The sequence below is a fragment of the Anarhichas minor genome, unplaced genomic scaffold, assembly GCF_050575085.1.
Source record: "Anarhichas minor isolate MPS153535 unplaced genomic scaffold, ASM5057508v1 ptg000028l, whole genome shotgun sequence".
NCBI classification, from domain to species: domain Eukaryota; kingdom Metazoa; phylum Chordata; class Actinopteri; order Perciformes; family Anarhichadidae; genus Anarhichas; species Anarhichas minor.
This window is the reverse complement of record NW_027466474.1, coordinates 13952453-13968610: the sequence shown is the minus strand read 5'-3', so window position 1 is coordinate 13968610 and position 16158 is coordinate 13952453. Positions and strand designations below refer to the sequence as shown.

Below are 16158 nucleotides of genomic sequence, written 5' to 3'. Positions count from 1 at the left end.
CCCTTTATCCATTACTTAGCTAGTTTACTATTTATCATTACTTTAAGTTAGCTATTTCACCATCTGTCCAATACTTAATCTAGCTATTTCAGTATTTATTATTACTTTGAGCTAGCTATTCATCATTACTATTAGGTAATTACAGTTTATTCATAACTTTTAGTGAACTGCCCTCTCTGCATGCTTGCTAACTAGTTTTTTGTGCCTTCTCAATCGCAAGAAACCAACCAACAAACAGTCCGGTGCTACAGCTGATTAAATACTGGATATTTCATTTTAAGCAATACATATATTCTATTAAATATATCTTCTTCTTTTTCAAAAATAAATAGCTACGGCACTTTCTTTTTCCGGTATCTCCTGACAGCTGCAGAGTAGTACCCCTGTTTGGGAACCACTGCTGTGAGGTGTACCCTGACACAATACAGGCAGAGACAGAACTGCATGAGCTCCTCCACTTACAAGAGTAGCCTCATTTCCACTAATGCTTTGTAAAAACACCTCCCTCACTGCGCTGGTAAAACAATCCTATATTTGACCTACTTTTGCTTCAGAAGCAGCACAGCCAAACTACCTGGCTGTCTGCGGCGGAGGCACCGCTCTCTGAAACTGCCGGATGCAACCCTCTTAACGCGCGAGCCACTGTCGTCACCCCGTCCCTTGAAATCGGCTTCACGTCTGTAGCGACGTGACAGCAGTGGATGCGGCCAGTAGTTGTCGTGGTGGAGTGACTCACATTCTGGCCCGGAGACAAAGGTAGTCTCTCCTCCCTATTTCTTTATGTTAATAACACAAGATCTGAGGAGAGTGTTTGGGAGAAAGGAGGAAGAGATGCAGGAGAGAGAACAAAAGAAAGGGGTGAAGAGTTCAGGAAGCTGGAGTCAGTGCTTTGGGGAGAAGGATATTAAATATGAAGGGAGGTGCTGAGAGGGAGACGTGGACGTGGAGGTATAGCAGCAGCTGAGAGATAGCAGAGAAATGGGGAACATTAGATAAGATGAAGAATGGAATGGAGAACGGTTAGTCGGGTTTCGAGTTTACAAACAATGGCGTGATGAGTCATTGAGTCACCGCTGTTTCTGCTACCCCAGAAGGTATAATGAGGCCGTGTAGATGAGCAATGGTACTTCTAAGACAGAAAACCCTTTCCAGCAGAAATGCCCGGATCAATTTGTCACTTCGGCATGACTGTAATTGTGACACTTTCATCTGTCACATAGTTAGCTCTGGCACGGATCGATCACTTGGAGTGCTAGCGATGCATAGCTTAAAAAAAAAGGGGGGGTATCACCACATCCCACACAGTTGCTTTGAAAGAGGAGACGACGCTTTCCTGCTTACAGGAGAATTAAAAGGTGAATGAAGATGACGAATAGCTATGTGCAAATATTCCTCTTCTTTATTAATATGCAGCGCAAAGTAAGTGAAAGGATTTAAATCAACCGTGATGGCAGCTATTGTTTTTCTTCTTCTCTTCACAAATTAGCGTTTAAAGTGAGAGCGGAGTAAGAGACGGAGACGCTGGGACAATGAGGAGATGGCGTCAGGTGTGGACGGAGCGACGGTTGGAGATGTGAGGAGGAGTGGGATGTGTTGGGGTATAGGTGACACACATGGCAGCGCCACATGCAGATGGTACACATGGATGAGCAGCCAGGGTAGCGAAGCATAAAAGCAGCCAGCTCACTGATCAGACTCACACACACACACACACGCTCAAAAGCATGCTGAGAACACCAGTCAGCTTGCCAGCCCTTTACTCACCCAAATCACCACTGTGAAAATTAATACCTCCAACCGTCCATCCAAAAAAAATAACAACCACACACTCCATAAAAGACACACACACACACACACACACACACACACACACTCTAGAAATCAATAAATGCATTAAATATTTACATAGGAAAATGCATCCATAAAATTAGCGGGGAAACCTTTTTGAAACATTTTTATTTAAAAGTCGGTTCAATAAAGAAAACAGTCTGAGTTCCTAACGTTTTTATATCAGTCGTGTTAATCTTAACGATGTTTCTTCAAAAACTGACTCGAGAAAAACTGAGGCCGACTGGCGGCTGGCTGCTTTTTCCATCAGTACGACACAAAGTCAACGACACGCAAAGTGCTTTACCTGATGAGAGGACGAGACAACAGGAAAAACACAGCCTCCTCTTTTTTGTCCAGATTTCAAACATGCGCACAAAGCCATCAAAACGCATGTGTTATACACAAAAACACGCAGGCCCTGACGGCCATGCACACAATAAAGCGTGGTGCGTCGGGGGAGGACACAGGGGGCTGAAAGCAATCTTCCAGCTGACCTTGAGTGGGGAGGACAAAACGTGTGATGGAGGGAGAGAAAAAAGAGAAAAAAAAGCCCAATGCGAGGAAAAGGAGTGAAATACATAATCTATCTCCACTGGCAGAGGGAAACAAATGCTTTCACTGTGATTGAGGACACATCGCCCTCACACATCGGCCCGCACACATACACATATATAAATATATATATATATATATATGAACACACACGCGTTTATGCTTAAAGAACACTCGATGGAAAAGAGAAAAACTCATTTTCCTAAAGCAGGAGGGGAACAGAGAGATAGAGAAAGAGAGAGAGAGAGAGAGAGGGGGACATGGAGAAAGCGATGCGGAGAAAGAAGTGGCAAAGCCTTGGGTGCAGAGAGAGAACAGAGGAGTCGGTATGAAGAGGCCAAAATAGGTGGAAACAAAGAGGGAGAGGGAGCGAAGCAGACAGAGACAGATGGACGGAGTAAAGAGAGGGAAGGGGGGGGGGAGAGAGAGAGAGAGAGAGAGAGAGAGAGAGAGAGATGACTGCTCGTGACCGGCCTTTGTAGATGACTGTCGTTTCTTACTTTCGAGTCGGGCTTCACTGAGGCAAAGTCTTAATGACTCACGGCCCAATACTCCGCATAATCAAGCTGTGCATGTGTGGGTCCGTGCGTGTGTGTGTGTGTGTATGAGCCACTAGTCTTGTAACAGAGAACTTTATTGCCATCTGTTCCCACACATGCTTATTTGTTTAGCCGTGACACGCACGTCTTCTTCAATTGCTTTCCTATTTTTTCTCTTTCTCTCTCTCTCTCCCACTCTTTGCCTCTTCCAATCGCCTCTCCTCTTTTTCGTGTCCTCGTCTACTCGCCTCTGTGTGGAGGGAGGGAGCGAAAGACCAAAAGAAAACCTTTACCTCAGTGGCTTTTTAACTACCTCGCTTGTCGCGGTGAAATGGTATCGCGCTCCAGCTATTTTAATCCAAGCGCGTGTGTGTGTGTGTGTGTGTGTGTGTGTGTGTGTGTGTGTCAGCCTGTGTCACTGTGTGTGTCAATGTCAGTGTGTGCCTCAGTACCTGCAGAGGCCATTAGGTGGAGCTGGTGACTGACTGAGAGAGAGAGAGAGAGAGAGAGGCAGGACAGAGAGCTGAATGAAATGCAATGGAAGGTTCACTCTTCTTGTTATCGCCAATGTTTTGCCAGTGTGTGTTTTAAGGTGTCCAACAGTGTGTTCTGAGCTGGATTGCTTGTGTCCAGGAGCGTCAATTATTCACGGTACGGTGGGTATCACTTGGTAGTACTTTAATGGTTGTAGGTAAAAAAAGAAAGAAATCCAATTTGTGCACCCTTGAGCATGACTTAAGTTTAGAGCCACAGAAGATACAGTGTGATAGACCTTTTTTTTTCATGCCATACATTTGAATAAGTCATGGCGGGGAAGAGCACAGGTGTAGCTAATAACATTAACGATATCCCGGCGAGCGACCATGCACAACACCGCGGTCCCCAGATCTGGGACGGCTTAGTGGAACGCAGCCATCGTTAATGTTATTAATTACACCTGTGCTTCTCTTGCTATGGCATGTGAAAATGCTCGCAGTGAAGACTCTGCGAGAAATTCTCCTTAATGGGACTTCAGACGTGTCCAAAAAAAAAAAAAAAAAACCCCACAGACCGTTCGCCGGATTTGTGAGAACACGCGGGCACCTGTGCAACCACAGATCTTGTTGGCGGTCCAGAGAACTGGGACGGTAGCCTGGAGGAAGGGCAGATGTCCACAGATGGAGCTCTGTCTGTGTGTGTGTGTGTGTGTGTGTCTCTCTCTCTCTCTCTACCACAGATGGACCCAAATCACACCTATTTCTCTCTCGCATGCCCTATAGCTACATGAGCAGCGCGGGCGGGTGTGTGTGCGAGTGTCTGACTTGTTTGTTGTCACATAAGAGGGGTCGTCTTCTGAATGAGTCTCTAAATATGCATGCGTCTGGAGTGTTTACAGCCTCCAGCTACTACTAGGCTAGGAAATACTAGGCTTCCATCAATCCATCAGGGTTTAAGCCAAAATGCAAGTTACAGTAACTGTGTGTGTGTGTGTGTGTGTGTGTGTGTGTGTGTGTGTGTGTGTGCTCGGTGAGACGTGCACAACCCATAAAACAAACCAATGTCGCAGTGCAAATGAGTCCTTAAGATTCAGAAGCGCCTGCTGGCTCGGGATAACACTTGATTCCGTGTCGTATTTTCATATTTGTGCGTTTGGAGGCGGCTGAACACGTGCGAGGTGGCCCGCGGAGGGTCTGTCTGTCTGTCTCAGATGGCAGGGGGGGTCCCGCTGGCCGACGGGACCGCCCGCTCCGCGGAGCAGGAAGTGAACCACCGATCTGTCATCTGTCTTCATAAACCCACCAGTCAGGACCCTCCTAATTAGTCACCATGGAAACCGTGGCTAATTCCCTGGTCTGCCATGCCAATCACGTCCTGTCTGTGGCAGCAATCAGAAAGGCACATTTATCCACCGCTGGGCCGGATCCGTGTAACAGATGTGTGTGTGTGTGTGTGTGTGTGTGTGTGTGTGTTTGTAGGTGCATATGCGTGTGGGCGGTTCAGGGAGCTTGTGTGTGTGTGTGTGCGCGCTTGTGAAAGGCCTGTATTTCCTTAGACAATGTTGCCTTTATATTCGAGCAAAAAAAGCCCACAAAAACACAAAAACAACCCATGTTACGCCTGTCTGGCTTGTAAATTCATAATGTTTGTTCAGATAGGAGGCAGATGTGTCAGAGCTGCCGAGAGGGGTGTGTGCCGTGTTGTGATTGTCTGTGGGAACTGTTTGATTAGCTTGACGAGTGCTAGCAATCCCCTCACACCCACAAAGCAATCAAACAACTATTATATGACGCACACACACACACACACACACACAGATGCGGAGAGATACAGTACCGTAGTATGCACTTTACCTTCTTCTCTGAGGTCAAGCTGTTCCATCAAAACACACAATGTAACCCCCCCCCCCCCCCCCCCCCCCGCTGTTTTCAAATAACCCGCACATGCACACGTGGGGTTCGTGTCAAATCAGGCCGCTTTGATTTCCAAATTAAATCACATCTAAATATCCAATCAATTCATCAGCGCTGGATTAGAAAGGCAAATACCTCGAAGTAACCTTGTAAATATTGAGGACCACACGCGCAGGAATAAATCATGGATTTGGAGAGGAACAGGGGCGTCCCGTGTCCCGTCCGTTTCTCGCCATCAGCTACCTGTCAATCACTGTAATTACAATCAACTGGAACATGCTCAACAGAAGGCTTGAGGGGAGGGGGCAACACACAAGGGTGCACTTACGTACGCATCAACTTCAAATCAATGACCAACCCCAAAAATAAAAAAAATAAACTCACACAGGAACACACACACACGCGCAGAATGGCAGCACATACAGCACTGGCATTCACGGATGCCAATTATAACTTCAAGCGCACATCAAAGCCAAGTTCTATATAGATGTATGCCGTTTGATCGCCGGCTCCACCGTGCACACACATTCTCAAACACACACACACGTGCGCGCTCCTCCATATGTGCCTGTAACCTACATCACAGTGAGTCATCCAAATCCAACATGTATGGGTTAGAAATAATTCATGATGGTTTTTAGAGTACGTGTATGTGTGTGTGTGTGTGTGTGTATGTGTGTGTGTGTGTGTGTGTGTGTGTGTGTGTCTCCGTCCACGGCAGAGAACACACGGGGAACTGGCTGTAGTCGAGTTACAGCGGTGCTCTATTGTCCTCGCACTGTTGTCTGGAGGGAGTGGAGCACAACGCCATCTGACTAGTGACAAAGAGGGTCTTACCTGTCTCATGGGAGAGGGTCTTGCTTCTTCCTGTGTTGCCCGAGTGATGCATCGCTCCGTACTTGTCTCTGCCTCTGATTAACCCTCTACCCTTATCTCCTCTCCTCCACACTCCGCTCCTCTCCGCTCCCTTGAGAGTCCTCGTTTCTTGATTCTCAATCTTTCACGATCTCCCCCCCCCCCCCCCCCCTCCGTTCACTCCTTGTTCTCGTCTCAAAAGTCCTCGCCGCCCGTCGACCCTCTGCCTCGTCCGTTTGCTCTTCCTCACTCTTGTTGCCCTTCGTTCTCCCCTCTCCCCGTCTGTTAGTGCGCTGAGCTCTCACTGAAGCACAATCCGCTTAGCTGAGTGCCGGAGCGCCGCGCGGGAGGAGAGAGAGAGAGATGGAGCAGGAGCCTGAGAGACACGCTCACGCGGTGTGGATCGACACACTTGCACACGTGTAGCTGCGGAGACGGACGCCACACACCAAAACACCAGAGGTGGGGGGGGGGGGGGGGGGGGGGGGGGAGGGAAAGATGAGCCCCGCACTGCTTTCCCCCTTTTTTTTTTTCTTGAGACTGCAGTTTTTTTTGTGTGTGTCTCCCTCCTGTTTTTAGTCCTCAGTCTTTTTCTTTGTGCAATCCGTCACAGATCAAGGCCAGCTCGGGCGTAGGGGAACGGATGGATGAGGAGACGCTGAGAGTGAAAAAGAGAGTGCCTTTCAGCCTGTGGCAGGCAGAGCAGAAGAGATGTGGAGAGATGTGGCTGCGGCTCCATCCTCCATCTGCCCACAGCTGAGACTGAGAGCAGACTCAACGCGCACACACACTCGCGCTCTCTCTCTCTCTAGCTCTATCCTCCTCTCTCTCTCTCTCTCCCAGCAGCGCCGCACCAGCGAGATGGAGGGGGAGGAAGGATGACGGCGGGAGCTAACGAATGAGCCAAAAGGAGAGCGAGAGAGAGAGAGAGAGAAAGAGAGAGCGCGAGAGGAAAGGGAAATAGGGGTGAGACAGTGAAAGAGGGAGAGCGTAGTGGCAGACAGAAGGAAAAAGAGGAGGAGGAGGCTGCGACGAGGGGCGGGAGGGAGGAGGCGACGAAGCCCACGAGCGCTGGAGAGTGAAAAGAGTGACAGGATCATGGGAATGTGACAAAGCGTGCACATCAAAGGGGAAGGGGGAAAAGGGGAGAGGAAAATGTAGGGGACGCCAGTGAGCGGGTGGGCGAGGGAGGGATGTAGGCGAGGTGGAAGGAGAGGGAAGAAGGAGTTGAGGGTAAAAGGAAGGAAAAGACAAGGCGGTGGAGCGGAGAGGGGGGAGGGGGAAGGAGGAAGGGCAGAGGACACTGCGGCGATGAAGCCGGTAATATGTCAGATCTCACATGGGCGCGCTCGCATCTCACGCAATGTCCCTAAATAGGAAAGGAACAATGTCAAACCATGCAGGGAGGGAGGGGGCCAAAACTCTCACCCTGAAACCAAACGTCAACATCACGCGCCGTGAAACGAAAAGGGGGGGGGGGGGGAACGATTTTACACTTAGAGATCGATCATTCCGTCCTCTGATATCAGGACAACGGACAAACCGGAGCCACTGAAAACACAAAAGGTGTGTTTTCCCGCCTCTCTGTCCCCCTCACAGGCTCCAGCCACCAGCTCAGGTGTCAGGTTACCAGGTGAGTGGAGGTTCCTCGCAGTGTCCAGCAGAGGGCAGACGTCTTGTCACGTCTCAGCCAACGGGGCTGAGGTCATCTTTAGCTCACAAGCAGACTGGAGTATAAACCTACATCACTGAGCACATTGATCAACATTCAGTATGCATTTGACACGTCGCTTAAGTCAGACGTTATGCGTTTAGACGGCCCCGCGCCATGAAAGCTGTTCATGCACATTTACAGATAACTCAATATAGCTAAAGAGGAAGGACATTGAGGCTGGTTAAATGGCAAGACTGTATTTCTTTCCGATCTTACTCGTCGTGAAACAAGTGTGGGCAGTGAAGGTTACGAGAGGAACGCATGAATGCAGAGAAATAAAAGCTGCCATCCGAGAGCGAAAGAGAACATTGAACGGCCGGCAGCCGTGGAGGAGGAGGAGGAGGAGGAGGAGGAGGAGGAGAGGAGGAGGAGGAGGAGAGGAGCGCGGCGAAGGCCGACCCACGAGCCACCCCTCCAGAGGGCCGCTGTCGGCCTCATTTTCCACCTCTTCACGTGACATTCTCGGAAGCCATCCATCATCCTCAACGAGTCGCAGACGCTCGAATGTCGGCGGCGCGCGCGCACACACACACACACACACACACACACACGCGCAGGTGTTGAGGGCCTCGATTTACGGCAGAGGGGTGGGGAGAGGGGGGTGTTTCTAAGGCTATGACTTCATCATATTAAAGTTGCGAGCGCGGCGCAGGGGAAGAATCAGCGGGAGCGCAGGAGGAGACGCTGGATTTCTAGATGAGGTTCGTGTCGATTTGACATGATAGAAATAAAAGAAGAAAAAAAAGAAAAACCATCCGAGACAGAAACAAATTGCTTTCTTGACAACACCTTGTAATACTCCATCACGCACACGTGCTGGCATGAGCCCCCGCCCCACACATGCGTATATGTACACACACACGTGAACACTTGCTCATGCTGGTTATTTATCAGTGCCATTCAGGAACATTACACCTGGCATATCGGTATAACCATATATATATATATATATATATATATATATATATATATATATATATATATATATATATATATATATGTATATGTATATATATATATATATATGTATATGTATATATATATATATATATGTATATATATATATATATATATATATATGTATATATATATATATATATATATATGTATATATATATATATATATATATATATGTATATATATATATATATATATATATGTATATATATATATATATATATATATGTATATATATATATATATATATATATATGTATATATATATATATATATATATATGTATATATATATATATATATATTAGGTGCATATAGGTGGGATACACAGAAGCTTCCAGTCACTGGAGGGTCCGTTCTACGCTTTAGCAAGGAGGCCGTGAGGCTGCATGGGAGAGATGTAAGGAGAAGAAGCATGTGGTAAAGGAACAAGAAAAGAGAGCGCATGGAAAGGTCGCACGGACAAAAGTGAACAAGGATCGTGTCTGAGATGAAGATAAAACCTCTGCTCATTAGGCCTGTTTGACTCAATCGCTCCCTCTTTCTTTATCTCTACACTCTAAGGGTTCATGTCCGGTTTCAAGAACTCAGGCAGGGCAGTTTGAATTGCAAGCTGTCGATTTATACACTCCCGGCATGTTGTTTTATATTTCTATCTCAGTGACAGTTTTTTGTTCTTCTTTCTCTTCCCCCAGCCCTTTACCCTTGCCTGTTCCCATGCACCTACCCCCTCTTGCTTCTCCTCCTTCTACCTGCCTCCTGAAGTGAAACACCAAGGGAGAGCAGGTGAAGGGGAGAGAGAGGGGAATGGATGGAGAGAGAAGGTGTGCTATAAGGTGCCCCCATGGGTTGAACACGGTCATTTGTCATGAGGCTGAAAGCTTAAGAAAAGACTAGTTAACCTTTACAGCTGATCCCCGCGAGACACGGGAAAAAACACAGCCCGGCAAAACACCTCCAGGAGGAGGTGAGCAGCGCACACACGCGCACACACACATCCATGCATGAGTAGCCCCTGCAGTAGCCTTCAGAATCCAGAATCGATAGCGGTGAAACCGCTCTACAAGAAGAAGCCCCCCCCCTTCAACTCTCCCTCTTTTCCCTCAGTGAAAAAAGCCTCCCTACCATTGTCATGCCCACACCCCACCAGAATAATGAATCACCTTGTGCTAATGAGCTATTAACTAATGACAGACTGACGTGCCTTCTGCCCGTGTGTGCGCATGTCTGAGCGTGTGTCGGCGTGTCTGCGCGGGCATGTTCGAGTGTCGCCAGAGCCACCCTCAGAGCGCTAATGTGATTAATAAGGTTAAGCTCTTATTAGAGTGGGAGCACAAGGAGTACACTGCACACACACACACACACACACACACACCTTTACACAAAGAAGTCATCCATGCTCACAAATACAACAAAAAAAAAGAAAAGAAAATCTCTCATCCAAGAATGACTCGTGTTGGCCTGCTGGAAGTCTAAGTATAAATAAAAACTAAGGCACAGAAAGGGAAAAAAAAATAAAAACTAACATCAACTGCTTTATACCCTTCACCATGTATTCTCATTACCCAGAGGCTGACTCTGCTGTACACTAATCATATCTCAGGGAAAAAGAGGGGATCGTCGGAGGAATGATGCACATCACCGCGGCTGAGCTAAAAACGTGGAAGGGAGCAGAACCTGCGAGGCCTGTTTTATTTATGTGTGTGTGTGTGGGCATTCTGAGTCGTTTGCCGACATTTTTACTGTCATTTAGCAGACGGCTCGCTCAAGCCCGTGGAGATCAGCACAGAGTGTGCTTTGCTTGCTGTTCTTGACATAAAAAACACCCCCCCACCCCCCCTTCCCTCTAAACTCCCTGTCCTCCCTTCACCTTCAAGCCTAGTTTCAGCACCACGGACAGCGGCGCAATGGAGCCCCTTTGTGAAAAAAATCTGAAGTGTCCTCAGAACAATGTCCTTGTTTTGGTGCACAGCGTGACACCCTCCTCCTTTTGTAATAACGCCTGCACCCTAACAGACCAAACAATTACAGTGTAAAAGAGAGGCACTACATCAAGAAAAACGTAACGCAAAGAGGAAAGTGTCGCCGGAGACGGGGAGTTACAGTAGAAGTATGCACCCGGAGTCTGCTTAATCAGACGTATTGGACTCTAAAGCCTCTGCTTTCCAATTCCAAGATAAATGTAGTTACAGCAAGATCACTTGATACTCAGGAGAATCCTTGCACTTCGTAATAGGGGAGTCTAACCGGGCTGTGGACGCGTGGGGGGGCCGTGAGTGCACATTTGCATGTGCCAGCGCATGTACTGTACCGCTCTGTGACCTAACAGTGTGTCCACCCCCAGGAGAAGTTTTGGCGCATACCGCGACTCATTTGCATTCTCGCAGCTCTCTCTCAAATTTTTTCTGTGGCTTTAGACGTGAACAGCTGCTTAATGGTCATAGCTCTTCAGAGACAGGACATTGGGAAGCACAGAGGGGGTTAGCCAGGGTTTCTGCACTGCCAAAGCGCAAGCACACACACACACACACACCAGGTAAAGCCTGGTTCATACGGTTCTGAGAGCAAGTTGTGACCATTTAGCAGATGTTTTTCTTCCCAAAAGTGACGTTGGAGGCTTTTCTCACTGTTGAATTTAACTACAATAGACAACAAAGCCAGGCACACATGCATTGCGCTGTAGCTGATGTGACAAACAAGAGAGAGAAATCCTTTGCTCAGTATGTCAAAAACAATACTGCTGTTTGAAAAGATATACAGCATGCCTCATGTCTACATGATCCAAGCAGTGCAGGGTGTTTGTAAAAACCTGGTTTAAAAAGCCCAAAAAAAGTGGGATTGAGGCTGTACATTTCTTTTTTTGTTGGTATCACAAATTCAAATAAGCTATTTGAACCTTGCACCACAGACACACATCCAAGCATGACTACATCAAATTGCCTTCATCTCCACGCTCATTTGATTGTGAGCGAACAGCCCATGCGCGCACACACACACACACACACACACACACACAGACAGAGACGGGTTGTGTTTCATGAGAAGCCAAAAGAAGGGATTTGGCGAAACACGAGACGAGTGACAGAAGGTCATCGCCTCGCAGTGTGCGAGTGCGGAGAGCCGTCCTGGTTCCACCGTGTTCTCCTCAGCGGGGAACCTCACATCTTGACCTTTACGTCTCCGAGAGTACTCAAATGTCTTTTTTTTTTTTTTTTTTTTTTGACAAAAGCCCATTGTCAAGAGCAGGTCAGCGCGGCGCACACAGGCACAAGCGAACACAAAGCAACCGATCGATTGATTGACAGGTTTATTGACCCGCAATTCGTAGCTGTTTGGTTGCCAGAGCTATAAATGAACATGAAAATCATGAAAAATATTTGATCTAATACTAAAAAACAAACAAACAAAAACAATTGATTGAATGTGGCTGTTTTGACTTAACTAGGTTGAAAACAGTAATATGTTGAACAATTTGTCAACCTGGAGATTAGATTAGTGTCGGGTTGAAGAGGAATACGTCGTCATAAGATTTATTTGATTCTTTGCAGATGACAGTCTAATACTGTTTGGGTTCTTCTTACAGGTCAATAAACTTACTTAACATCGTTTTATCAGCTTGAAACTTCATGACTTTGCCGACATTTTATGAGACTTGCTCATAAACAGGATTTTAAGAAGGTCCCCTTTGGGTGACAAAGGCTCATGGTTTAATACATTGGACTGGCTCTAAATCGCCGACAGTGCATTTTACACGGCAAACGTCAAAGAGCTCTTGTCCTTGGAGTTTTAGAACAGTTTGTTTATGAGAGGTCTAACTCCCCGGGGAATTACTTTTTCGACAAACCATACAAGATACAACACATGAAATATATCCTTATTTGGTGTATTAACAACGCTAAACGATCAATCATATACTTTGCCATCGTTACCGATTGAAGTCATCTACGTGCAGTCAGGTGACAGACCATTAACACACAACAAGTGTGTGGTTGAGATTCATGCCTCTCTCTCCTTGTGATTGGCAAACAGGTGCCACGACTTGGGAGTAGGTTTAGAAAAGGCTAAAGAACAAAGCGCCTTCAAACGCCTGACTGCAGTCAAGCAGTGGTGCGTGACACAACATTCATTTTGCAGCTCTAATTGTTGTGACAAAACTCGTCTTTTCTGATAAATGCCACGCGTCTAGGTTTCCTTCATGTGGGCTGAAACACTTTACTCATGGGCCTAGCATAGCACTTTTTTTTACTGCCCTCCCGATGCTACACATAGAATGGTGTTCACCGTAAAATAAGCATAAAAGATCGGTGTAGTCAGAAAGGGCCGATAGACGCATACACAAATGCCCCGAATGAAAAGAGAAATGAAAAACACAAATAAAAGAGACACCGGCCCGCCAAATCTCACGCGCTCACATATCTGGATGATGATGATGAGGAGGAGGAGGCCGGGCCCAAAAGGAGAAACGGAGGGACAGGACAGCTCTCACATAGAGACAAATCACCTCCCAACATCACAGACATGGTGGGCCTGAGGAGGAGGCGGCTGAACAGAAGCCTGGATACAGAGAATAGAGAGGGCCAAAGACACGGAGGGAGAAAAGGATCAAACACGACGATTGATGGGGCTTGTAATTTCTCTCTTTTCTGCCCGCTAAAGATGATGAATCCCTTTATGGGGAATTTAATCAGACTCCCAACAAAGGGCGTGCACCCGAGCAGGGCTGCAACAAACCTGTCGCGGGCAAGTACACAAACGAACACAGAGCGGGCGTGTTATCCCTGCGTGACACCCAGGCACACATACATTCTGGGGAAGAGGTTTTGTTTTTGAGTCCATCCATAAACAAACATTAAAGTCAATAAAGTTCTGTTTACTTTTCGAGAACACAACAGAAAACGATTGCGCACGCAGTGATTAGCTAAGGTCCTGTAAGAAAGCGGGCATGCATTCCCTAGGGAACAGGGGATTGCTTTCCAGCTGGAAAATGTGTGCATGTCCTTTGCTGGCTCCTTACTGGACGTGAACGCTGCCTCTTTACCAGACTGCATAGATTACAATGCCCCTGCCACACCGATCAATACACGCAAGCTATGGCCAAATTAATTGCTTGTGACAACGCAGAGGAAGACCACAGGACTTGTGAGCAGAGGAATCAACCACGGAGTGGGGGGGGGGGGGGGGGGTCTGTAAATGTCCCGAGCACGTGCAAGCTCATTGTCTGGGTGAATTGTGGATGTTTAAAAATAGTCATTGTTAGTCAATAAGCAATTTCAATGTGAGCGGCCTGCTGGATGTACACTCTATTAATTCGTTTGCAGCAGACGCTCTTGAAATTTTGAAATAAAAATAAAAAACCGAAATCTGGAAGAGGAGAATACAATGTGCGCAAAAATAGAGAGAAAAGAGGGGAGAGAGCGGGAGGGGAAATAAGGGGGGAAACTAGTGAGTTTGGGGGGTTTGTGTCATTATGATGGATATATAGAGAGAATAGGGGCTCCCAGAAGAGAGAGGAGTAAAAATAGGATAGCAACTCTCCCTTGACACCTCTCCCTCTCTGCCCGTTTAGCCAATCATGAGTCTCCTCTCTCACCCCCCCCCCCCCCCCCCCCCCCGCCGCTCTCTTATCACCTATGACTGCCCTCTTCCTCCTCTTGGTGCTGTTGCTCTAGACATCATCGCCCAGCATCCTTCCTCCCTCCTTCCTCCTCTGCATCCATTTACTCATCCGCTTAAACCTACAGCCAACACAGACAAAAGACAAAAAAAACACCTCTCCATCCCACTGGGGTTTTCCTCTTCAGCACACTCAGCTGTAGAGGCTTTACTTCTTTTGGTTTTTGTCTCTTTACTGCGCCAATCCCAGATGACACACTTATACGGTACACTTTTGACTATTTTTTTCTTCTTCTCCCCATCAAAAAATTATATTTACACCCAGGGATTGCTCGCGCCGTCCTTTTATCTCGGCTGTCTCGCCCCGCTTTGCATTCATGCCGCCGCGCAGATTCAACACATCGGAGCTAGTGTGGCCTACGAGGGATGTACTGATGGAAGCCGTTCAGAGCGCCGCTTATTGTCCTGTGTGTCTCAAACGCTCGGCGAGCCACCGGGGGCGGGAACAGAAACAGTCACTCTTTGCCGCTTCGCCAGAGTTTTCACCCCAAGTTTCTTCTCCTGTCCTCTCCCATATCTATCACTTTCTCACTCATTAACCACTCCCCCCCCCCCCCCCCCCCCCCCCCCACCACACTATTCCTCTTCCTCCTCCTCCCCGGAGAGGAAAAACAAACAGCTGTCAGGGTCAGGCTCGCAGATGAATTCCAAATGACTTTGAAGGGCAGAGGGGGGCGAGCAACTTTCTCCAGAGGAGAGGCCGGCTACACACACCGCACGTGCACGAAAAACAAGCATGCAAACAGCGTCGAATAAATATGACCCGATCCCCAATACACACACACACACACAGTGTGCAGCTACTCTTTGAATCAATACTGCATCTTAAGTCCGCCAATTGCCTCAAGGTGAAGGCAGCTTGGATCTGTGGTTGTGTGTGTGGGGGGGGCATGCCTAACACTTATTAAATAAAGCATCTCTAGTTAAATGTAGAGGCAGGTGAAGCTCAATGAACAGAAATGCACTGCTTGCAGGTTTGCTCACTTCCCCTGGCTCTGATTTATTTTACAGGATTCGTCTGGAGTCCTCCTCTCAACTTTTCTCAAGACACAAGGAGTCAATCTCACCTCCGCCGGCTCGCCACCCGTGGCTCAATTTGCAGCTGTCGCTGGGTCAAGACGGGTCGATGAATCACTTTTCATCTTATCAATCATATCGGTGTGATATCTCTCCATCTTGTCTGTTGTCTGAGTCCTCCCTCTGTCACTGTCCTTCACCGTTAATCCATCACGCACAAGCGAGACGGCATTCAGTGAAGCTAAGCCGATGTTTAATCAAGACGTTTACATCACTCTCAATTCTGTTTCTGCCGCTTTCTCCCGAATGGAGTCGATACAGAAGTCTAATTTGATTAACCAACAAAACTTTACATTTATAAACAAGTCGATCTGGATTGAAATAGCCATTCGGAGGAACTTTATGTGCGGAGGTACTGACGAAAGAGGAAATCATAGAGGTTTAGTGCACTTTGTGTGTTTGTACACCTTCAGCGTTTGACGTAGATTCTCCAAGTCTCTGGAACCAGAATACAGATGATCTTTCCTAATTTGGGGATTTAGATGATGGTGGTGGAGAGTGATGACTAGTGCCCCAAATAGACGCACCCGATTTGGTTATGTTTCCCTACAAATGTATTCAGGCTTGTCCT

The 16158-nt window shown here is 47.3% G+C and overlaps 1 protein-coding gene across 2 annotated transcripts in view; it reads right to left on the bottom strand.

The window, feature by feature from the left end:
- The window catches only part of tenm2a (teneurin transmembrane protein 2a), a 214957-nt gene that overhangs the window by 110169 nt on the left and 88630 nt on the right, over window positions 1–16158 (bottom strand). For both annotated transcript variants that reach the window (XM_076103209.1, XM_076103210.1), the window contains 2 exons: window positions 7514–7535; window positions 6149–6222 (listed from right to left, as the gene is read on the bottom strand). In XM_076103209.1, the coding sequence (XP_075959324.1) occupies window positions 6149–6222; window positions 7514–7535 (96 nt within the window). The remainder of the gene's footprint in view (window positions 1–6148; window positions 6223–7513; window positions 7536–16158) is intronic.